The 25,484-nt window shown below is 43.1% G+C and overlaps 1 protein-coding gene across 10 annotated transcripts in view; it reads right to left on the bottom strand.

Moving 5' to 3' along the window:
* The window catches only part of LOC109875841 (protein MTSS 1-like), a 50,171-nt gene that overhangs the window by 23,792 nt on the left and 895 nt on the right, over window positions 1-25,484 (bottom strand). For all 10 annotated transcript variants that reach the window (XM_020468261.2, XM_031788615.1, XM_031788616.1 and 7 more), the window contains exons 2-3: window positions 19,173-19,234; window positions 17,099-17,172 (exon numbers count right to left, since the gene is read on the bottom strand). In XM_020468261.2, coding sequence (XP_020323850.1) covers window positions 17,099-17,172; window positions 19,173-19,234 — 136 coding nt within the window. The remainder of the gene's footprint in view (window positions 1-17,098; window positions 17,173-19,172; window positions 19,235-25,484) is intronic.

Here is a 25,484-nt window from a genome sequence, read left to right as displayed (position 1 = left end):
CTCTTTGTCCAGACCAGAGCCAACAGTTTAGTGTGTTTACCAACCTGTGTCGCCATAATTCTGTCTGGTCCAGACAAGACAGCCAAATGTAGATGTCAATGTATGTTTTTGGCCCAGGGACCAAAGTTGTTAAGCGCAATAGTTAGCTAACTGTGTCCGTAAAGATATGTATAGAGATTCAGAACTTTTGTGAAACAGCTGAGTTACAAATATATGACAAATCAAAATTGGACAGTCTTCAGAGATAGATGGGAGGGTTTGAGGGTAGCTGAAGAATGGGATTAAAAACAAACAAAAGATAACTATTGTAAAAGGCATTGTGTCCGTAAAATATATATAGTATGTATAGCTGGAAGTAGAAGCCTAAGTGTTATTGTCCATTTGTTCACTACAATTAGGGGATGGGTGGTAATGTGAGGGAAAAAATAAAAAATAATTGAACAAAATCTACATAGTATGTCACTGACTACTATATCAAGATCAGTGGGACAATCAGAGAGTGATGCTTTACGGCACATTCTTCTTCTAGCTATTTCGAATGTTGTTCTATCTGCTGTGTATTTCCTTAGGTTACTCTGAAAGCCCATTCAACCACCTGCCTCTATATTTCAGTGCATCAGCCTCCTCCTGAGTAGCTAACAGGGACGGAGCTGTTCTTTCCCTCTCCCACTGACGCTCACACAACGTGACAGGGCGTGAGGAATGTGTGGTGTCTCTCAAGGATGCTGTGGTGTGGAGTGTGTGTGTGTGTGGCCTGGGATGGGCAAGGCAGGGCTCGAAACAAGCACAGACCGCAGGCATGAAGACTCACCACACTGCTACTGGTAGTCAGACGCCTACTCAGGGAGGAAAATACAAACTGGAGATGAGAAACAGTCGTGTAGACTTTGTTTTGTCTGTGGTTTGTTTTGAATGGATTGTTGTGGGTGTAAACGTGGGAAGGCCCTGATGGGAGGGAAACTGAAACTGAGACTAAATTAACCCTAGCTCGGCTGAGCACCATATTTAAGCTACCAACAACCCAGCTTTTCTTGATCGTGAAACACAACACTGCCTATATATCTGCTTAGATACAGCAGTGTCCTACAATGGCCCTTTCATAAGACGGGAGTCTGGGAAGGCAGGCGTAACTGTCCCTGTCCCTCTGTGTTAGCCTGTGTTAACGTGTGACGCTACGCTAGTGCTAGCGCCATCCCAGCCACCGCGCCGCAGGGGACTATAGCGGAGGCAGAGAACTGGGACGGGGAATTGGAGCAGATGAGGACATGGCCGAGGCTGAGAGATGGGGCCAGACGGAGCCATAGACCCCATGCTTACAATGGAAATGATGAGGATGGTACAACGTGGCAGTGGTTTCATTCAGTGCACCACCATGAAGCTAACTCTTTTAGATTTGATGTGTCTGGGCTTTGACTTTGTTTTTTAAATTGAGGCAATTGTCATGAGGCCTATTGTAGCCAGGGAAATGGATAGAGCAATGTGGTACTAATCCCTTCCTCCACGAAATCTGACATTTTATTAACTTTATTAAGAAAGTAAGGAGTATAAGCCGCTGCCTTGAAATAGAGAAAAGTCACCCAAGGTCCGATGTTTTTAGCTAAACAGAACTATTTTTCACATTTCCTCACATTTGAGGAAAAGGTTGTGGTTAAAGTTTGCAAATTCTACTGCAAAATCGCCAGCGACACCACTATGCTAACAGTCGTGACAACCTGTGAAGTCAACAAAAACACCTAATTGTGATCATGTCACAATTACTGCTGAGGAAGCTCTGAATGGCTGAGAGACGATGGCCAGGTCCAATCATGACACGGTGGAATATCTGAAAGCTGTCAATATCAAATCCCTCTGACAGTCTTGGATGGTGTTACGTCAGTTCGTTACAGCCGACAAGGTCATCTTAACTCCTTTTTAAAATTCCTCACCCGTGGTGTTCCTCATCAAGACAGTGAGGGCGGAAACTAATGAACCGCACATTCCCGAATAGCTTCAAGGGTGGGGGTACAGTCTTCACATTCCTCCAAGATTCTTTAAACAAGATCCCAAAGAACCCCCTAACCTCCTTCCCTCCCACTCATCCTATCACCCCATTAGCCCAGTTTATAGCCCTGTAGAGCCCAGTCAACCTTCATACCATAGCAGGTGGTGTCTGTATGACTGTGCAGACTCTACAAGATAGACTGCAGTGTGTATCAGTCTGTATCAGACCTGGGTTCAAATAATATAAATATTCTTTCAAATACTTAAGCTGAGATTTTAAACTGAGCTTGATTGAGCTCACCTGGCACAAGGGAACCAATGGTACTTAGTCCCAAAAGTGCAAAATTGCAAACCCTGCCCGCAGGTTCAATCAAATCCTAAACGTATTTGAAAAGAAAACAAATATTAGGCTATTTGAACCCAGGTTTTGGTCTCTATGCAACTGTGCAGACTATCAGATTGAAGAAGGCTCTCCCTTCTATATTAGGTACATTGGCACCTGGTGGTCCTGTAGCTGCCTGGGGCTGGGGCTGGGGCTGGGGGGGGGGGGCCATGGAGACTGGACTACTTACTGACAGCTGAGAGTAGGGATGGTAGACAGGACGGCTATAGGAATGCAGGCAGACATAAAGCCCTAGAGGACGGGTAGGGCTGGCTGGGCCAAGGAGTTCGAAGAGACATCACAGCCTCTTGGTATTTCCTCATAAGGGCTTTTGAGGATGGCTCTATTTACTAAGAGACGACTGGGAGAGAGAAAGTGTCTCGCAAACTGTGAGGGTAAGACAAACTGAGGGCACATCTTGTGAAAACCAAAGCAGGCCACATGGAAGACTGTGGGACTAATATGAAATTCAACTGATGTTAAGTGCAGCAGTTAGGGTGTGGTTTCAAATAACATTCAGTTTGACAGGATTCTGTTTTCTTTTTCTTAATTGCAGTATAACTATGCAGGTCAACCAATCAAGACAACATTATGTATTAATCCAGTACATCCCTCCCATCATTGTATTCCACTCCAGGGTTGTATTAACTATGCATCAAATAGAAGAAAACAGACTGAAACAGGGAGGGACTACCTGAACTTGCCCAATAAGAAATACTAGTTTTTGTTTTGTTTTCTGTTGCAAAAATGTTTTGCTACGGTGTGGCCAGATGAATATGACCCAGTTCTTGTCACTAGTCTCTAACCAAAATCAATTCCCTCATTGGAGCAGTAATCTGTAGCTAAAGCCACCAGTGAGAAAAGGAAAACACTTTTCCACTGGCAGCCTCAGTCACTACTACCCATTGGCATTACACTCATGGCTCTGTTTCCTGTGTGTGTACTGCAGCTGAATGCTAAAAGAATAAGCCCCAGAGTATCCATCACACACACACACACACACACACACACACACACACACACACACACACACACACACACACACACACACACACACACACCTCTCTCTTCAATCTCTTCATTTGGTTCTCACTCCATTTGTCGTCTTCCAGCCCCCTGCCACAGAGGCCTAGTTCTCTTCTTTTCATCCCTCAGTCTTTGACACACATATCTGGGTCCGGGTCTGGGATTATTCACCGGACTTAATGAGCGACAATGTGACACCGTCTAGTCCTAGTTGCGAGATGACCCGGACCGCGGCTGAAAGACATCTAGGGCTAAAATAAATGTGGTCCTAATCCCCATTTTACTCAAGTCTTTTATGGCCTACCCACATAACCAGGCCAAATCTGAACAAGAAGGGACACCGTTATGATGATAAGCCTATGTTGAGCTATCGTCAGGTAAAAGTTAATGGGCAGGAGAAAACAGAGCCATGATGAAATGAAGGACAAAATAAAGCGTCTACAACCTTGACGACCAGGGAGTAATGGAGGTTTGAAAGGAGAGCGCTTAAAACGTAGGTTGTTCTTCTTAAAACCTTGACAATTCCACTGTACTGTACCTAGTCTTCGTAATCAGCTGTGATTAGCATAGTTATTTGGTGAGGCGCCGCTCGCTTTGTTACCCACCTTATCTCCCCATACGAGGGGCTGGTGCGTGGCACGCTTATTTTGGGTAGACGGTTAATTGGTGTTTATTCACTTTGAAACGCGAGTGAGGCGGTGGGGGTAACGTTACCGACGGGACCGCTTCCCGTACCCCACTCGCCTTTAATTAGCTTTCATTTATTGAAAACACATTGAGGTAATTCTTAGAGAGGTAGAAATGAAAAGGCCCTCCGACACAATGAAGACAACAGCCAATTCGTTTCACGCCAAAAATGATCCCAATGGAAACGGTTCTATTAGAGGATCCTTTGAATGTGGCACTGTCCTCGTCCTCCTAGTTCCCTCCTACATCCTCTAGTGCAGCAAGATATCATCCGGTCTGTTTCATAAATTCTGTTGGGGCTTTGAAATTAGACAGAGAAGCAGGATGGAGGAGGATGTAGGTCACATCCTGCTATCCAGTGTGCTTGCTTGCGCTCACTCACTCACTTACTCTCTCTCACTCAGCCCTGATAGATTCCTAATCAGTTCCTGCGCTATCGTCATGTCTTTTCCCATACACATGCATGTACGCATGTGTGTCTGATATGGAAATATCAGGCTAGCGCATCGGGGTTGATCGTGCATTGTGATCGTGCCCTCAGGGTAGCATGGCTTTAATGAGGCCCAATTTCCGGAGCGGGACTGAACTCTTCTGACCGGCTGGCTTCTGGATCCCTGGCTAGCCTCGAAAGCAAAACGCCTACTAAACAAACCAGCCATGAATTCATCATATCAGACCAGAGAGAGAGAGAGGGGTGTTTTGTATTCAAGTTATTTTATGTCTGTTAAGAGAATTGGGCCACAGTCAAAGTGTGCGTGGTCTGCATGGTTGAAGCCTGTTGAGGCCATGCTCTATAACACTTTAATAAACAGTGGATAAAACTTGGAAATGAAGAACATTGGGAGCATGACAGTGCAACATCTACGCCCTGATAGGTACGGCTACTCCCAGGATCAAATGAACTCAGTTACTCCTCTTTAGAAGTACCCAATTCATCCCACTACAGTGTTTCTGAAGCAATAGAACATGTTTCCCTATATGTAGTCCCATCAAAGAAGAAAACTAAATGCATACAAAGTAACTCAACTGATTTCTGAATTCCCAGCAACCAGAGAAAGCACTTAATATAATACTAACGCACACGTCTTCAATGACTGTCCCAGAATGTGCACACTGTGATTCACACATATTACCGTTCCATCATGTTTACCACACAGAGCCTGCTTCAGGCACAGCCCCACTCTATGTTTGGGCCTCCGCTGTCTAACCTGTGGCTTTGATCTGACGATAGCATCTAGTATAGCGTTCTATCTATCTAGTATATATTGGATCTAGGGCAATCTGCAGTATCTATAGAATCATGCTCTCTCTAGCTAGCTGCCTGAAGGCTTGCCAACATGTGAGTGGCGCTGTTTGTGGAAATTGTGTCGGACGAGGTGTGTGCTGTTTGTGCACCAAGTACCACAAAAGCAGTGATGGATGTATTCTAACTGTGGTGTGCAACAAAGCACTGAGAAAAGGTTGTCAGACAACCCTACCCCCTTCCATACAGTAACTGTGTCCCTTCCTGAGGTACTCTCATTTTAAAATGCTATGCTGCAGTGTTCTAGGAACATTGTATATTTAGGCTAATGTGAGACAACAACAGTGCATTTATGGAAATGGTACACCGTGAGAGTTAACACAAACACTACCGAGTTTACTGTAAACAGTCACAATGCGGGATTCGAATCCCACATATTCTAAATGGAACATAGTGTTTCTGAGGTAGAAGAGGGTAGCTGCTCTCTTTTTACACTCCACCCAAGCACTATGTTCTGTTGCTACCAGCATTGGCTAGCCGAGCATCCGGTTCATGTTCAATGACAACATGTTTTGGCAAAAAGATAGGTGAAACTAGGAGTCGATCAAGAGATCAGTGACCTTTCAACTTTGTTTTGACCTAAATTCAACGTTCTTTTTTATTTTTAATCCCGCAACTCAAAAGTTACAACCAAGTGTGAATTATTGAATTATTGAGTGTGAATTATTGAAGAGCTGTTCAACCTTTACTAGATGCTCTGCTCCCCTGGTGACCACTAAACTCTCCCTGGCATCTCTTCTCCCTGTGGGCTCTCACAGTTGGACTCCACCAGTCGACTGCTGATTTGTGTGACGACATGCTTCAGACAATGGATAAAAGTGTATAAACAAGTAGAGTAGTATCTCATAACGTGGGCTTCACATTTCATGACAATGACAAGTGCCCTTGGCGATTGAAAGATCTTGTAGAGAGTTGAGAGCATCCTGTTGGGCTGTATCACCGCCTGGTATGGCAACTGCACTGCCCACAACCGCAAGGCTCTCCAGAGGGTGGTGCGGTATGCACAACCCGTCCCCGGGGACAAATGACCTGCCCTCCAGGACACCTACAGCACCAGATGTCACAGGAAGGCGAAAAATATCATCAAGGACAACAACCACCCGAGCCTCTGCCTGTTCACCCCGCTCCCATCCGGAAGTCAAGGTCAGTACAGGTGCATCAATGCTGGGACTGAGGGACTGAAAAACAGCTTCTATCTCAAGGCCATCAGACTGTGAAACAGCCATCACCAGCACAGAGAGGCTGCTGCCTACATACAGACTTGAAATCATTTGGCACTTTAATAAATGGATCACTAGTCACTTTAATAATGCCACTTTAATAATGTTTACATATCTTGCATTACTCATATATATATATATATACTGTATTTTATACGATCTATTGCATCTTGCCTATGCCGCCCAGTCATCTCTCATCCATATCTTCATATGTATATATTCTTATTCCATCCCCTTACTTAGATTTGTCTGTATTAGTTGTTGTGGAATTGTTAGATTACTGTTACATATTACTGCACTGTTGGAACTAGAAGCACAAGCATTTCACTACACTCACAATAACATCTGCTAATCATGTGTATGTGACAAATAACATTTGATTTTTTATTTGATTCTTAGGAGGTTTTTACCATGGAGCTCCTCATACATCTACACCTCTTACCTACAGATCAGATTCCCCTACACCAATCTTAACCATTAGGAAGCAAAATACAATATCTGACCCTGGACCAGTTCTATCACCAACTTCTACCATCTACTCCATTGTGGCTACAACTACCGGGCTATACTGGGCCTTGGTAACAGACCAACATTTTTACATTTACATTTTAGTCATTTACCAGATGCTCTTATTCTATCTGAAGATAGCTAAGTGAGACAACCACATCACATTCATAGTAAATACATTTTTATAGTAGATATCAACAGACGTAAGGTCTGTAAATTATGCTGTTTGATTCACACTAACGAGCAGAGGCGAGCAGGGCTTCATAACTAATTAAACGGGGGTGAGGGTGATGTGAAGTACATGAAAGAACACAGAGACTCACCTGCTGGGTGATCCTAGTTAATAATTCAAGCATGTACTCTGGCTGTACGGTCAGCTGGGGGAGAACATAGCCAAACACGCTACAGGAGAAAGGGCAACGTGGATAGTTGGATGCAGGTATTCAGCTATTTTCACGATCATCTTGATAACAAAAAAATGACAGTCGCTGTTTTATTACATCGATTGAGTGTGCTTCGCCAGCTACCCAGCTATCACACACTGCTTGCATGAGAATTAGATAGCAAAATGTTTGAGGATGCCACAATTGAGGGTGTTGAATGATAACAACTGGATTAAACAAAATGCATGCATGGATGAGAGAGAGAGAAAGTGTGTGTGTGCGAGAGAGAGAGAGAGAGTGCGAAAGGAGTCGTTATACCACCTTCTTACAGTATATCATATGGTGCCATAAGTTATGGGTTTATGTCAACACTTCTATCTTTCATACAGGCTACCACTGACCACTTCACACATCACAGGCAGTCTGAGAATACTTGTCATTTATGCCTCAGATCCTTCTACTAGCCTAGCCAACCATGTAAATTGCATCACACACATAGCACTGAATCTGCGGGAGGCATTTCATGTATGCATCTAGAGAAGCAGAGCACATTCCCTCCCCTCCAAACATACTGACAGTTGATCAAGTGCCCAGTGACGTCAGGAACTCCGCCTGCTGTTGCTATGCTACAGACCACATCAGCCTGCTTGTATTTACATTATTACACACTCAATTAATGCCAGTATATTCTATATGGAGGGGGACAGGTGGGGCTTGTTGCCCTATCAACTCTGCCAGACCACACACATTGGAACACATTCGACTTTCCTTTCCTCATGACCTTTCATTCGTGGCCTCCGACATGTGAATGCATGGAATATGATTTTGCCTTGATACATTCCCCTATGAAGTCCTTTCAGACCAGTAGGTGTGAAGGATGGGAGATGACGGAAGGAGGATATTTGAGACAAGTCCTTTCAGATCAGTGGAAGTAGAGGAAAGGAGACAAGGGTAGGAGGACATTTGAGACCGTTCGGGAACAAGTCCTTTCAGATCAGTGGCACTGAAGGAGAAGAGATGAGGTTAGGAGGATATGAGATTGTTGGAACGTGGCCACTGAGTTGAGAGTAGAGTAGATACATCGTGGTCTCCTGTTTCCCAGAGTACATTATGGGACATGGGTTCAGGGGTGAACGAGCCAGCCATGACACTATAGGGCAGTTTAGGCACGCAACAGGAAGAGACCTGGCCACACCATTGACACAAGCCGACTTTTCCGTGAACTGCAGGGAGAATACACTTTTAGGTCGAGTGCAACGCCTAGGATTTATCCCTCAACCATTACTTCATTATCTAATGGAATCTACTGAGGTTTCTCTAATTGAATCATTTATGATCTTGTGGCAAACAACTCATGTAAAATTATTCGGAAAAAACATACCCTTTGCTGTAGATTTCACCCACAGGGTAGCGGTGGGTGGGTCGGGAGTAGAGCTTCATAGAGCTACAAAGATTTGAGGTGAAGCTGTGGGCTTAGAAAGAGAGACTGCAGGGACTACAGGGAGGTTTACTTTGAGGGTGAGCTGCTAGGTTGAATGTTGTTAAATTTGGACAGTGGCCAAAACTGCCAGGTAAGTCTGTCAGGCTTAGCTACTAAGGAAAGTAGATTCAGCAAAAGCAACCCAAAAATTGAATTAATTAACTAAATGTGATTTACTAAACTCAGCAAAAAAAGAAATGCCCCTTCTTCAGGACCCTGTCTTTCAAAGATAATTAGTAAAATCCAAATAACTTCACAGATCTTCATTGTAAAGGGTTTAAACACTGTTTCCCATGCTTGTTCAATGAACCATAAACAATTAATGAACATGCACCTTAAGACACTAACAGTTATCAGACGGTAGGCAATTAAGGTCACAGTTATGAAAACTTAGGACACTAAAGAGGCCTTTCTACTGACTCTGAAAAACACCAAAAGAAAGATGCCCAGGGTCCCTGCTCATCTGCGTGAACATGCCTTAGGCATACTGCAAGGAGGCATGAGGACTGCAGATGTGGCCAGGGCAATAAATTGCAATGTCCGTATGGTGAGACGCCTAAGACAGTGCTACAAGGAGACAGGAGGGACAGCTGATTGTCCTCGCGGTGGCAGACCACGTGTAACAACACCTGCACAGGATTGGCACATCCGAACATCACACCTGCGGGACAGGTACAGGATGGCAACAACAACTGCTCGAGTTACACCAGGAATGCACAATCCCTCCATCAGTGCTCAGAATGTCTGCAATAGGCTGAGAGAGGCTGGACTGAGGGCTTATAGGCCTGTTGTAAGGCAGGTCCTCACCAGACATTACCGGCAACAAACCCACGGTCAATGGACCAGACAGGAATGGCAAGAAGTGCTCTTCACTGACGAGTCGCGGTTTTGTCTCACCAGGGGTGATGGTCGGATTCGCATTTATCGTCGAAGGAATGAGCGTTACACCGAGGCCTGTACTCTGGAGCGGAATCGATTTGGAGGTGGAGGGTCCGTCATGGTCTGGGGCGGTGTGTCACAGCATCATCGGACTGAGCTTGTTGTCATTGCAGGCAATCTCAACGCTGTGCGTTACAGGGAAGACATCCTCCTCCCTCAAGTGGTACCCTTCCTGCAGGCTCATCCTGACATGACCCTCCAGCATGACAATGCCACCAGCTATACTGCTCATTCTGTGTGTGATTTCTTGCACGACAAGAATGTCAGTGTTCTACCATGGCCAGCGAAGAGCCCTGATCTCAATACCATTGAGCACATCTGGGACCTGATGGATCGGAGGGTGAGGGCTAGGGCCATTCCCCCTAGAAATGTCCGGGAACTTGCAGGTGCCTTGGTGGAAGAGTGGGGTAACATCTCACAGCAAGACCTGGCAAATCTGGTGCAGTCTATGAGGAGGAGATGCACTGCAGTACTTAATGCAGCTGGTGGCCACACCAGATACTGACTGTTACTTTTGATTTTGACCCCCGTTGGTCAGGGACACATTATTCCATTTCAGTTCGTCACATATCTGAGGAACTTGTTCAGTTTATGTCTCAGTTGTTGAATCTTGTTATGTTCATACAAATATTTACACATGTTAAGTTTGCTGAAAATAAACGCACTTGACAGTGAGAGGACGTTTCTTTTTTTGCTAAGTTTAGTATGTGATTTACCTGGTCAAAATTTGCACTGATATTTTCAAAAGGGCCTAAAAAAAACTAAAAAAAACAAAGCACAAAGCTAAAACATGAGGTTGCCACTACTTACATTTGACCTTCAGGTCTCCGGCATCCCCTTAGTAAGCCTTTGATATTATCGTAAACCCTTTGATTAACCCTTTGGAAAATAATTGGTTCTACCTTTGCACTAGCACAAACAATTCAACAAATCTACCCCTTTACAGTGAACATTTGCAATGGAAATCTCTTGAGATTATAACAATGCTTTGTCTTTCGCGATGCAGTGAATTTGATCTCTCTCTTTTTCAGAGATGAAATCATAAAAGCAGAAGCTGCCAAAGGAGTCCATCTGTACTGTTGACGACACCGAGGCCTTTCGTACTGACTGGCATGCCTGTCCTTCTGTCTGTGTGGGGACCACTCACTGTGCATCCTCCGGTGATCTGCCCACTTGCATGTCCTCCAGGGGACATAAACAAAAAGGCCTTGGCCGGCCACATCAAATCAGCTTATGGGCCGGTGTTGAAACTGTGGTCCACCAATTAATCTACATAATAACTACATATCATCTGTCTGAAGGTTTTATGTATGTTGTAGTACATTTTACAATCATCAATTAGGGCCTAGCATATGGTTTGATGTGGATATTCACATTTTCATATTCTCAGTAGGCCTTGTTTTTCAATTACCATTTTTGACGGTTGTCTCTAAACCTAAGGAGGTGGAACTCCATTCCCTTCAAATTTAACCACTGCATGTGACGTTGATGCAAGTCCTGCTGCAACAGTAATTTCTCCACACCCCCCATCTTACAGTACATATCTTAGTGAATCATCAAACCTTTTCACCTCTCTCACTAAAATTCTAAAAAGTGGCAATAATGGATATTAACTGAAAATGATTTTATGTAGTTTCTTGCGATAGCCCTCTGTGACTTGAAAGAATATTTCTCAAAACTGTGATTCCTAAAATATGTGTCCCGAGATTTGGTCAAGTCTGTCAGATTTGTCTAAAATCCTAAATTAATCAGGAATGAGCAGGGTCAACTATACCATAAAGACCCCTTATTCATGTCCTCATTACATGTAGTGCAACAAGACCACTCATGGTCTGTAAAGTTCTCTAGCTTTGATAGATTTAAACAAACAATTCTGAAACCACCATGGTCACAATCCTAAACTGTCTGCCTGATAGAATATAAATTTTGGTTAAGATATGTTACTTTTAATTACGTTTTAGAGCCACAAAGCAATTCAACTGCTACTGTGTATACCACTTGAATGAAGAAGGAAACAGACATTTTTGTCTCCATAAAACATAAACTCTGTCAGATTTTTGTCTAACGTCAACTCCATCAGAGTGCTGAAAGATTTGATAAAATGGTTGTGTTTTTATTGGGGATTTTCAAATGAATAATTGGTGAATAATTTCCCATATTTTACAAATGTTTGTATTGAACTTTTATTTTTGGAGTAAAAAAATGTCTGTTTTCCATAGCTGTTGTGTAACGGTTTTCTAGGTGTGAAGGAGAGTCGGACCAAAATGCAGCGTGTAGATTGCGATCCATGTTTAATAAACAAACGTAAAACACGAATCAATTATAAACACTACAAAACAAAGAACGTAAAGAAAACCAAAACAGCCTATACTTGTGTATACTTGTGTATACTAACAGAGACAGGAACAAGGACACTAAGGACAATCACCCACAAAACCCAACACAAAACAGGCTACCTAAACATGGTTCCCAATCAGAGACAATGACTAACACCTGCCTCTGATTGAGAACCATATCAGGCCAAACATAGAAATAGACAAACCAGACACACAACATAGAATGCCCACCCAGCTCACGTCCTGACCAACACTAAAACAAGGAAAACACATACGAACGATGGTCAGAACGTGACATGTTGTAAACTCTGATGGACTCAAAATATTGTAACCACTGTCCTGCAACATTTGCTTAAACAATTTGCTATGCTAGACCTAAGGGATAATGTTTGCTTTATAAATGTTGTTTTATGTTCTAAATGTAACTAGCCCTGGAACATTTAGAGTGCTATAAAATAAAAATATGTTTGGAGATTTCTATTACTTATTTCAATCATCTCATTTTATAATTAAACAATCAAGACCTTTAAACACTTGTTGGACCATTATTGTCAAAATGAAATGACTTTCATGGTGTCTGCCGGAGTTGACAAAAATCCAGTTAGTTGCGTTTGATGAAAAGTGTATAATAATTAGGAGGTTGTTCCTTTACATGGTGTGATAGACCAAAGTATAAGCTATCAAAATATATAATTTAACATTTTGTTAATACTAAGACTAATATTTGTGGGGAAAAAGTTGAGATTGTTCCATCTTTCAAGGATCTCTAAGCTCTAAAACAGCAACATTTTCTCTCAGCCTCAGGGCAAAATGTGTAAAATAGCATGAAATAATCTATAATACTTCACAGTTTTTTCTCTGCCCCAAGGGGGTCCTTGCTCGGACCTTGCAGGGAGCCATGCGAAACTGCGCTACGCCACTGTCTTTGTGCTGTCTTGGCCACTCCTAGTCTTTTTCACATGTATGAGCTGTCAAGGCAGCAGAAACAGATCTGGGACCAGGCTAGCCTTTTTACCTGCATGATCTAAACCTCTCAAAGGCAACACAGAATGGTTGCTGACATCTGGCGCGGCTGCTGCCACAACACCCCGAGCCTTTCAAGAAAGGAATCCTTCCTGGCAGTGGGGCGCCATGGCAACCACACCCACACAGTACATAGCAAATAGGTGGATATAGAAATAGAGCCGGCAGAATGACTGTGTCTCCAGATTTTCATATAAAGGCATTAGCAGTGCTGCGTCAGAGGAAGTAGGATAGATTTAGCTGTTGAATGCTTGTTGCATGCAAACTGAAATTTCAAATGTGAGTGTGCTAGAGTAGCAAACATGTGTTTAATACTTGCTTTTGGAAGTGATGACTGTTCTGTAACTTCTAGTTCTATGGTGCACTTAGCATTCGATTTGAGTGCCAAATGTCCATTAAATAACACAAAGGGCTTATTACATGATCTGGTGCAAGAAATCATCACCTTCACAAACATTGGTGTTCAGATCCATTGGAAATTGAAATCACATTTCCATCACACTGAAGGGATCATCAACATAAACAAAGTCCTATGTCAGGTGTCATAACACACTTATGTCATACACTACACTTCATAATGGTCTACTTCTATTGCTTATGCTGCATCCCACTGCTGAGCAGCTAAGTACTCCTGCAGCATGGCTCCAGAGGTGGGACCAGCCCTCCTGATTTCCATACTTGTTGCCATGAGCACCGGTCTGGCTGTGACTAGCTGCTGTGTGGATGGACAGGACAGGAGCCAAGCAGATATGGCCACCCGCTCGTGACGGCCTCTTTGAGACGCAGATAGATATGAAAATGAGTTTGGGGCATAGCGTAGCTTACTAAAGGAGTGTTCATCCTGGATTAAGGATAAAGGATAGAGGTGTGGACTTGAGTAGTGTGACTGTTTAAACTGGTAGTTTAGACCATCTGGGCTGGGCACTGACAATTGTAGGCCTATCCTTTAGGAACCTTATAGTTACTCAAAGGCTGTGTGACTGCATAAGTGGATAATAGGTAACACGCATTGGAGCAAATGACCCTGTAAGACGCATAAGGCACAAACAAAGGGCACAAAGAAGACAAACATTAGTGGCCCTGTGTGTCCCATCAACAAAGCTGGACGTTGTGTTGGGCCCTGACCGCGGTCACCACCCTGACCATACGTGGTCATAATACAGCCTGTCTCACACCACACCCAGGCAGTCAGACCGAGTAATAAAAAAAGAAGGAGGGCAAGGCTCTGCTATTTTAGGTGTACTCCACTTTAGATTGAAAAATGGCCCTCCCTACACTCAGTCTATCTCCCTCGTCTAGGGACTCGCACACAAAGACAGCCAATGGTTAATCACGGTGCAGTGTGACGCATCTATGGAACCTGCCATAATGACGTTTTCATGTCTATATGACAATGCCTGTTGACATGGAGCAAAGACGGACGTATCGCACAACAAAGACATCTGTAAACATACACATGCCGACTACACATTTGGACTACGCTGTGACAGACAATCTCATTCTTTAACCTACTCTCCTAGGCCAGTGGTTCTCCACTGGTTTTGCTTCGGGACCCAAATTGAACCAGGTTGTCTCAGTCGCGACCCAAAGTTCGCGTCGCGAAAAATAATCGCCGAAATGCAATCTGGAAAACAATTCTTTATGCTATATTGGTATTATATGACAAGGGAACAACATCCCCACCTCTCATTGTCAATAATACAATTTTGCCCATATTCTTGACGAAGAACGTTAATAAACCACAAAGACCACAAAATCACCCAAAACAGTGCTGCTTAATACAATAGCTCTATTTTGAAAATACTGTGATTGAAGAGAAATTGTTCAGAGATTCAATTATTTAAAAAACGTAAGTTACATTCCTACACACGACCTACCTAGTTTATGTCAATTCTTTACTCAGACAACCGTGACACGTTCAAAACCTTTTTTGGAGCCACCAGTTCAGAATCTCTCTCCTAGGCAATACTACATAATAGATTTACAATAGCCTATTAAAAAATTGGTTTTGAAAGAAATCAGATCAGACAAACTGGATTGAGGTGCTCCGTATAAGAAAATGCTTTATTCATTACTGCTGCCTATTTCCGCTGTGACTCCTCCCTGCGCTGGTTTGATATCCCCGTACACCTACACAGTTGAAAGGTATTGTCAGATGTTGACCTTTCATCCTTTGTGTTGAAAGGCCTCCAACTGTGGCTTTTGACTTGTGAGCGTCTGACTGACTGGCTGTGATAACACACAGTTAGAGGATATAAATACGTGGACATGTATAAATAGGGTTATGTAGCTTATGTAGGATTAAACTAAATCTATGGCAGCCAGAACCAATAAACGTTATAGGACTGAATAAAGGGAGTGAGGTATTGAAAAGCGTGTATTTGGATCGGAAGGGATGAGATCATATTACAGAAGAATCAGGGGGGTTTTAATAATGAAATGACTTATTTTACATATTGATACTAAAGGCCAATGCATTTCCTTTGTTATGGCCTAAAACTTTACTAATCGCTGCGGGTATGAGTCTGTCTACATGTTATTGAAACAGCCTGGACTCTGACAGAGAAAGGAGGGAAAAAAAGGAGGAGAGGAGTGGAAAAGGAGGTCACCATTCACACTTCACTCTGTCCATTGTCGTGTATCCCACCTTACCACTTAAAGTGACAAAAGTCTCCAAAGGATGTCCATTCTATTCAGGCCATGCACTCTCTGTCGACTTCAACTGTAAACCCTCTCTTGAGGCGCTCAGTATCAACACATAAAAGTGGTCTCAAAAAAAACCTGCACAGTCACAGAAGCGACGACAACCACAGTTCACGGTTCAACCGCCCAGGAAGGTGCGGTCGTGTTTTTGAACCATCTTCTCGTGTTTACACTGGAAAAAGTTAGTGTTTGAGGGAACATGACAGTTCTAGACACCAATTTAAAATGTGACACCCTTCACATTACATGACAACGCTCCACTGACCTACTGGCCCTTAAATTAGCTAAGTGATGAGTGACTGCCTGATTGTGGCTCGCTTTGTCACTGTGACAGTCAGTGATCATGACAGGGCTCTGTAGTGGGCAGACAGACCAAGCCTGACCTAGCCACAAACCACCCCTTCCTGCATGTTACAACCACTCTGTCAACCACCTTATAACCACCATTCCTGCTGATGGAAGCTTGAAAGTTCAGATTGTTGAAGGTGAGCGAGGCTACTCCTTAAGAAGACATTCATAAAGCATTCGTAAGGCTGTCATAAATGTAATACGCTCACTATTACCACATAAGTGTGTATGGCCAAAATATTCACCACATCGTCAGTTAGGTAGTATCATGCCTTCAGAAATGACAAGGCAGCTCCAGTTATGTTGACATTTAGCTGTTTGTTGACAAAAACGCTTCCATATTGTATTAGGATACTGGGTATGTACACATCGGTTTCCAAGACCTGGATATACTGTACATGCATCCATCAATGATGTGGACGCCTCAGGGATCAAGTGTCTGCCAGCATGTCAGGTTAGAGGTTAAGAGGTTAATAGAAGGGTGAGTGAGCATGACTCTTAGTGGCTCTTTGAAGTCCAAATGAAAGGCCAACTAGAGAGCTGGCTAAAGAGGGACATGGATCTTGTGATGTGGATCTTTGGAAATCATTCTAAATGATCAAGACAACCAGACTCATGTATAGAACATGAAAGACTATAACAGCAACACGGAGAAAACATGATTTCCTCTGGCAACACGTGTCCTTGGCATCACAACCAGCCCCCACAATAACTCACTGCCATTCACCCTCCAAACCACACACACTTCATTGCCCCCCGGCTATGATGCACATCTGCTTACCTCTGCTGCCGGTTGCCAGATCAGCCACTTTCTGAAAGGCATCCAGGAAGGCAGCTACCGCGACAACTGTCGTCCTGGAAGATGACATAGACACAGCTGGTCACCATTCTGATTGTTATTGACAGCAGAACATACCATATGTACAATATAGGCCAACAACCATACAACACTCATATTTACCACAGTTTGAATCACTTCACTAGTAGCCCCATATGCTCAGGGAAAGGGTTAGTAGGCTGGTCATGGTTGGGTCAGTGTTTCCCCTATAATTGTATAGGTGGGGTGGGTCCTTCCATCTAGCTCTGTTGCCCCCCCCCCCCCCCCCCATCCCCATATTTACACAATTTCAAACCCCCTTAGGTGGTAACCAAAAGCAACCACACTGCATGGGGGGACAAAAGTGTGGAGAAAGGGGTCACGATAGATATAACCTAGATTATTGTTGGGGCCTTTTTACCTCTATGCTCTTTCATTTCTGCATTTTGAGATTATCATGCAGCCAGAGAAACAAATCCATTAGCAAATTGTCTGTTCCAGACCTTGAAATTGTATCAAGTAGAGACTGACCTTTGTTGACAAGAAACTAAGCTGAAATTGAATTCAGTAGGTAGGCAAGGTATCATCATCCAATTTCATGTCATAAATCATTTCAGGAAATGCAACTGAGCCACATGCTGCAGGATGGTACTCTTTTGTACAATGTGCAATCGAAAGGTTGCTTTTCTCTCATTCTTAATGAAGTAATGACTCATTTGAGCTCAGAAAAACACAAGGCTAAGTGGAGGCATGCATTCTTAGTTATTTAAAGCAGAGCACGGTAACCTAAAGAGTAGGCTTGTATATTCTACATTCAGATGAGGTGCTTAAAAAATAATTAAGGTTTTATTTACACCCAATTAAAATTGTTGATGTAAATGGCAAGTTGTAGAAGGGTCCAGGCACTTGTTTTTGAGAAACTAAAAAGGACATATGTGGGTGTTTTTGTAGCATTTATTCATGATTTTTTCAGAACCCCCCTACTGCACAACGAGGATGAGGAAGTGAATCGCAAAAAAAAAAGGGTCTGGACCCTTTTATAAGATGCCATTTAAAAAAGCTAAATTCTCCTTTAAAGTGATGTTAGGAAAACACCCAGACTAGATTGCACACAATTGGAACTGCAGAGGGTTTGGACATCTGCCCTTTGGCACACCGGAACTCACTTCCTTTCACATGCAGTTGGTGCACTGCTACTGTTTTAGATTGCAGAGGTGGGTGTCACGTAAGCATGTACATGCATGGTGCAGTACACAGATGCAAAGAAATGGCTTCACACACAAGCTATTTTAGACACACGCTTTTTGGGCTCCAGAGTGGCGCAGCGGTCTAAGGCACTGCATCTCAGCGCAAGAGGCGTCACTGGTTCGAATCCAGGCTTTACACACCTGGCCGTGATTGGGAGTCCCACAATTGACCCAGCGTCGTCCGGGTTTGGCCAGGGTAGGCCGTCATTGTAAATAAGAATTTGTTCTTAACTGCCTTGCCTAGTTAAAAAAAAAAAATTAAGTGTACCATGTGGTTAAGAATATTCAACTAGAAAAATGCATGTACTGTTATTTTGCTCGACCTGTGGAGAGTAAATGGTAGGATTTCTCAGGAACACTTTTTTCCCACAACACCTCAGCGGGACGACGAAGTAGAGACGTTTTTCAGCGGGTTAACCCAGTGTAACCCTGGGTTGTAATAAAAGCTTCTGGCGCGCTGCGCTGATCTAGCGTGCCGAGATAATGACTTTATGATTTGATCATTAATCTAAGTTGATGAAAGGTTAATTTATTTTTTCTCTCGTATGACCTTCAGCTGTGACTTTGCACAACTGTAAGCCGGTGCCAAGCCCAATGATCCAGAAACACGCAGACAAGACCAGGCCGGGGTGTGTGTGACAATCTTCTAGACAGATAACGAAGAACATTTGAAGAGGGATTAGGTTTTTTATGAGGAGGTTGGGTAAATGGAGGGTGTGTGTGCATGCGTGTGTGTATTCGGAAAAATAGAGACACACAGTATGTGTGTGTTTGTTTGTTTGTTTGTTTACCTGAGCTGTGATTGTAGCTTCCCGGCCTTGCTGATGAAGTCATCCCACACTGGGTAACTGCTCTGAGGAGATAAAAGGAGAGAGTGTGAGGATGAAGTGTACACACACAAACATACTTATAATGCAACATGTCCGCAAGCTCATATCTGATCAAATCTCAGATAAAAGAGCAACAATGGGAGAGATCAATAAAGTGAATCCATAGACCCATACTGAGATTGTAGACCCCACTCTCACTCCACGTAAACAATAGCCCACATGCATATGATACAGTAAGGATCAAATTGGGTTCAATTGAAAGTCCCAGTACTGCATTGCGGTATCTCTGTTGAGAATGTAGGCTACCATGAGCAAAGTTGAACTACTGTAAACCGAAGAGTTCTAAAAAGTGGAATAGACTTCAAACATCATAAGAAGCCTTCAAGACGCTTCTCTTAGTTTTTCATCATCACAGAGGTTGACAGTAGGTTAGCCTGCCTGTTTAAAGACCTGTTGGCCTCCGGTTGAAGCGCATAGTCCTCTCTTCCCAGGCCTCTAACATCTAAATGCAGGGCTGTGGTGGTTAAAGGCCAGAGCGGTCGCTAGCCAGCTATGGTCTGGGAGTCCATGTAGAAAACATCTCACCAGGGCAGTCTGGGTCTAGGTAAACAAGGCCTCACTACAGCTGGAAGGCTAGAGGCTGTGGAGGTCAACAGGTAACGAACGACCTCTATCTGGAAGTGACATGCTCGCTGAGTGGGCCAACACAAGTGTCTTCTTAGGTGTGTGTGTGTGCGTGCGCACGCACGTATGTGTGTCCATGACTGATGAAGAGATCTGCACAGGACGACAGGGGTTAAACCACTTAGGTGGGTTAATTCAATTCCAGCTCAATTTCCTCCACTCTTTGAGTAATACATGAACATGGCAAATTTTACATTCAAGATCAGCATTTCAATTCATTTTCTGAATTATTCAAATAACTGCCCCCAACCCTACTGTTTTAAACATAGAAAACACAGTAGGTAATGCTTACTATAGGCCTTTTTACTGTGATCGGACAGGATAGCAAACATGAGTTGATAATGGGGCCGAACAATCAGATTATGGGGCGGTGGGGTTAACCAGATAGAACACCGTCAGACTTGTCATTGTCAAGGTGATATTTCTTGAGTGATTGATTAGTGCCCGAGCCCAACCCCCCGGAGAGGAGTAATACGTGTGACGTGCGCCCCCACTCGGGCCCCTTTTGTTCCTCCACAGCACTAGCCCTCCACTGTGGTTACCGTGACAACAGGACGGAGGCAATGACGCTGCACTTCAATCTCTCTGGCACCCGCCGACATCATTTACATCACCGAGCGAGGAATACCATGAAATACGCACTGCATGAATTCACCATGCCACCCACTTAATATGGCTTCTACAGTATGTGTTGATTTCCTACTGAGAGATCATTTTAGCATCGCATATGACATTTCAGATTCAATGCAATGACTGTATAAACGCAGTGAATTTAAACGCATGAATCATGCAAACAAAAAGATCAGGCTTTGATTCAGGCACTTCTGATGCATAGTGCTCATCTCAGAAATGGGTAGAAAGAACATGGCTCCATATTCAACAAGACTTCTCATGGATCCATCAACTTATGGTCATAAACCTTAGAGCTCTGCTTTGTATCTCTTCTATCCATTTCCGTTCTATGGTTCATCTAGTAATTTCACCCCCCCCCCCAGTGAGAGGATTATTTTAGCCAGAGTGATTATGATGACCTGTCAAATACTGATTAATAAACCAAAGTAGGCCTTCATCCAATGCTTTCAATAGCATTACCTTCAACCTCGAGCCAACAGATTAATAATGTAATGGTGCTCAAACATGTATACACTGAATGGGTAATAGAGAATAAAACATTTTGAGCTGCTGCCCTCTGGAAGGAGATTAAGGGTCCCCACTGTTCAGTAAGAATAGGAGCAAGGCAAGTTTCATTCCATCAGGCTGCTGAACAGTGGGACATAGGACAGATGTTGACCCAATGCACGGTTGGACAGTACGCTGCAGAGACTTTGAATATGTGGAAATTTTTGTGTGTGACTTGTGTATTAACTTTCTTGTTTTCCATACTGCATGTACGTATTTGCAAGTGTATTTGTACACTGACGTCAAAAAATACATTTCCATGTAAATGGACAATAAAGTATATTGTATCGTATCATATCATATTATGGGCTGGTTTCCCAGACACGTTTTAAATCTAGTCCTAGACTAAAAATAGACTCTCCATTGAGTAGCGTATGTATTTTAGTCATGGAATAGGCATAATTTGTGTCCAGAAACCAGCCCATGTTCATATAACTCACGAATAAAACATAAATGTCAATCTTTATAGAACCTTTATATTCTGACATTATTCAATTAGCACCGAATTCCATGATTTTTGTCATTCATACTGCAGTTTTTATACTCTGTTTAAAATACGCTTGGAGCTCAGAAAAAGCATGGGAAATTGGTTCCAGTTTACCAAATGAATGGTAATATGTCTGCTTACACAAAGAGATGTGTTAACAGTATCTAACTGATGTATTAACACTCATACACACACCAACCAGCAAGCTGATTCAATTTAAGCACAAATATTGGCGAGCAAATATAGGCACACAGACAATCCCCACCCACACATGTAAACATGAGCCAGTAGACAAGAGTGTAATTCATGGTGCCCTTTTGGAAAAGCCCTCCACCTACGAAAATTGTTTATTACACAGGTCCAGAGAAACATGTCTGAAATGGCTGTATAAGGCTATCATGAATGCAGTGCATTAAGGAAAAGTATTCAGACACCTTGACTTTTTACACATTTTGTTACATATTCTTATTCTAAAATGGTTTCAATTGTTTTTTCCCCCTCAATCTACACACAATACCCAATAAGGACAAAGCAAAAACAGTTTATTTTATTAGAGCAAATGTCTAAAAAATGTAAAACTGAAATATCACATTTACATAAGTATTCAGACCCTTTACTCTGTACTTTGTTGAAGCACCTTCGGCAGTGATTACAGACTTGAGTCATCTTGGGTATGACGCTACAAGCATGGCACACCTGTATCTGGGGAGTTTCTCCCATTCTTCTCTTCAGATCCTCTCAAGCTCTGTCAGGTTGGATGGGGAGCGTCGCTGCACACCTATTTTCAGGTCTATCCAGAGATGTTCGATCAGGTTTTTTATTTATTTATTTATTTATATTTCACCTTTATTTAACCAGGTAGGCTAGTTGAGAACAAGTTCTCATTTGCAACTGCGACCTGGCCAAGATAAAGCGTAGCAATTCGACACATACAACAACACAGAGTTACACATTGAATAAACAAAACATACAGTCAATAATACAGTAGAACAAAAGAAAACAAAAAGTCTATATACAGTGAGTGCAAATTAGGTAAGTTAAGGAAATAAATAGGCCATGGTGGTGAAGTAATTACAATATAGCAATTAAACACTGGAATGGTAGATCGGCAGAAGGTGAATGTGCAGGTAGAGATACTGGGGTGCAAAGGAGCAAAAATAAATAAATACCAGTATAGGGATGAGGTAGGTAGATAGATGGGCTGTTTACAGATGGGCTATGTACAGGTGCAGGGATCTGTAAGCTGCTCTGACAGTTGGTGCTTAAAGCTAGTGAGGGAGATGTGAGTCTCCAGCTTCAGAGATTTTTGCAGTTCGTTCCAGTCATGGGCAGCAGAGAACTGGAAGGAAAGACGACCAAAGGAGGAATTGGCTTTGGGGGTGACCAGTGAGATATACCTGCTGGAGCACGTGCTACGAGTGGGTGCTGCTATGGTGACCAGTGAGCTGAGATAAGGTGGGGCTTTACCTAGCAGAGACTTGTAGATAACCTGTAGCCAGTGGGTTTGGCGACGAGTATGAAGCGAGGGCCAACCAACGAGAGCGTACAGGTCGCAATGGTGCGTAGTGTATGGGGCTTTGGTGACAAAACGGATAGCACTGTGTTAGACTGCATCCAGTTTGTTGAGTAGAGTGTTGGAGGCTATTTTATAGATGACATCACCGAAGTCAAGGATCGGTAGGACGGTCAGGTTTACGAGGGTATGTTTGGCAGCATGAGTGAAGGATGCTTTGTTGCGATATAGGAAGCCGATTCTAGATTTAATTTTGGATTGGAGATGCTTAATGTGAGTCTGGAAGGAGAGTTTACAGTCTAACCAGACACCCAGGTATTTGTAGTTGTCCACGTATTCTAAGTCAGAGCCGTCCAAAGTAGTGATGCTGGACGGGCGAGCAGGTGCGGGCAGTGATTGATTGAATAGCATGCATTTAGTTTTACTTGCGTTTAAGAGCAGTTGGAGGCCATGGAAGGAGAGTTGCATGGCATTGAAGCTCGTCTGGAGGTTAAACACAGTGTCCAAGGAGGGGCCAGAAGTATACAGAATGGTGTCGTCTGCGTAGAGGTGGATCAGAGAATCACCAACAGCAAGAGCAACATCATTGATGTATTCAGAAATACATTTGGTAAACTGGGTTCAAGTCCGGGCTCTGACTGGGCCACTCAAGGACATTTAGAGACTTGTCCTGAAGCAAATCCTGCGTCATCTTGGCTGTGTGCTTCGGGTCGTTGTCCTGTTGGAAGGTGAACCTCACCCCAGTCTGAGGTCCTGAGCACTCTGGAGCAGGTTTTCATCAAGGCTCTCTCTCTCATTTTCTTTGTTCAGCTTTGCCGCGATCCTGACTAGTCTCCCAGTCCCTGCTGCTAAAAAACATCCCCACAGCATGATGCTGCCACCACCATGCTTCACCGTAGGGATGGTGCCAGGTTTCCTCCAGATGTGACGCTTGGCATTCAGGCCAAAGAGTTACATCTGGGATTCATTCAGACTAGAGAATCTTGTTTCTCATGGTCTGAGAGTCCTTTAGGTCCTTTTTGGCAAACTCCAAGTGGTCTGTCATGTGCCTTTTACTGAGCTGTGGCTTCCGTCTGGCCAATCTACCATAAAGGCCTGATTGGTGGAGTGCTGCAGAGATGGTTGTCCTTCTGGAAGGTTCTCCCTTTTGCTCAGTTTGGCTGGGCGGGCATCTCTAGGAAGAGTCTTGGTGGTTCCAAACTTCTTAAATTTAAGAATGATGGAGGCCACTGTGTTCTTGGGGACCTTAAATGCTGCAGACATTTTTTGGTAACCTTCCACAGATCTGTGCCTCGACACAATCCTGTCTCGAAGCTCTACTGACAATTCCTTTGACCTCGTGGCGTGGTCTTTGCTCTGACATGCACTGTCAACTGTGGGACCTTATACAGACAGGTGTGTGCCTTTACAAATCCTGTCCAATCAATTACATTTACAACAGGTGGACTCCAATCAAGTTGTAGAAATATCTCAAGGATGATCAATTGAAACCGGATGCATCTGAGCTCAATTTCGAGTCTCATAGCAAAGGGTCTGAATACTTATGTAAATAAGGTATTTCTGTTTTGTATTTTTATATATCTGAAAAAAATTATAAAAACCTGTTTTTGCTTTGTCATTATGGGTATTGTGTGTAGATTGATGAGGAAAAACATGACTTTAATCCATTTTAAAATAAGGTCTGAATACTTTCCGAATGCACTGTATTTCAGCCTAATGTTAGACAATTGAAAAACATTTGTTTTCATCAAAATCTACAAAAGTAGCCTATTTCTCAAATGGTCTGCCCTTAATTTCTCAGAAGTAATTTTTTGTTAAGCGGACTTGATTACATTGCTTTGCAAAAATGTCTCAAACCAGATCATGGACATCATGGTTTTCAGTTGGTTGGACTCCCAATCTAAAACTCTATTCTCCTACATCAAACATGTATCTACCACAAACCCAAATGGTGGCTCTCTGTTGTACTCAGCAAAACTTCACAGTTCACACCCTTTTGAAGTCATCTGCCACCATTTCCCCGCATTCCGTTATCAGAGGAACAGGTGGGAACAGGTGTGAATAGGCACTCTGCCACAATCGCCAATCTGCTCATTTATTTATTTATTTTTATCACTGATTAATAGGCTAAGCATAGAAAATACAAATTGTCATGCTTCCTTCTGAGTTGACATTGTGACAAAAATATTACGTATTTAATTTCTAACTGTTGAGTTTATTTGGAAGCTAAATAAAAGAGGTGCGTAGCCTAAATGAGTTCCTGATCTCAACAGTGATACATATTTTCTTGCTTTCCCCAGAACAAGAGTCAAGGGGAAACAAACCTTCGTAGGACATGCATTTTCTGCTACTTGCTTGACGTGGATTAGAGCGTTCTATTCTAATCCATATCCTGGATCATTTAGCCGTT

This window comes from Oncorhynchus kisutch, linkage group LG14 (genome assembly GCF_002021735.2).
Source record: "Oncorhynchus kisutch isolate 150728-3 linkage group LG14, Okis_V2, whole genome shotgun sequence".
NCBI lineage: Eukaryota > Metazoa > Chordata > Actinopteri > Salmoniformes > Salmonidae > Oncorhynchus > Oncorhynchus kisutch.
Note: the sequence above shows the minus strand (reverse complement) of the source record. Positions and strands in the feature narration are given on the sequence as shown.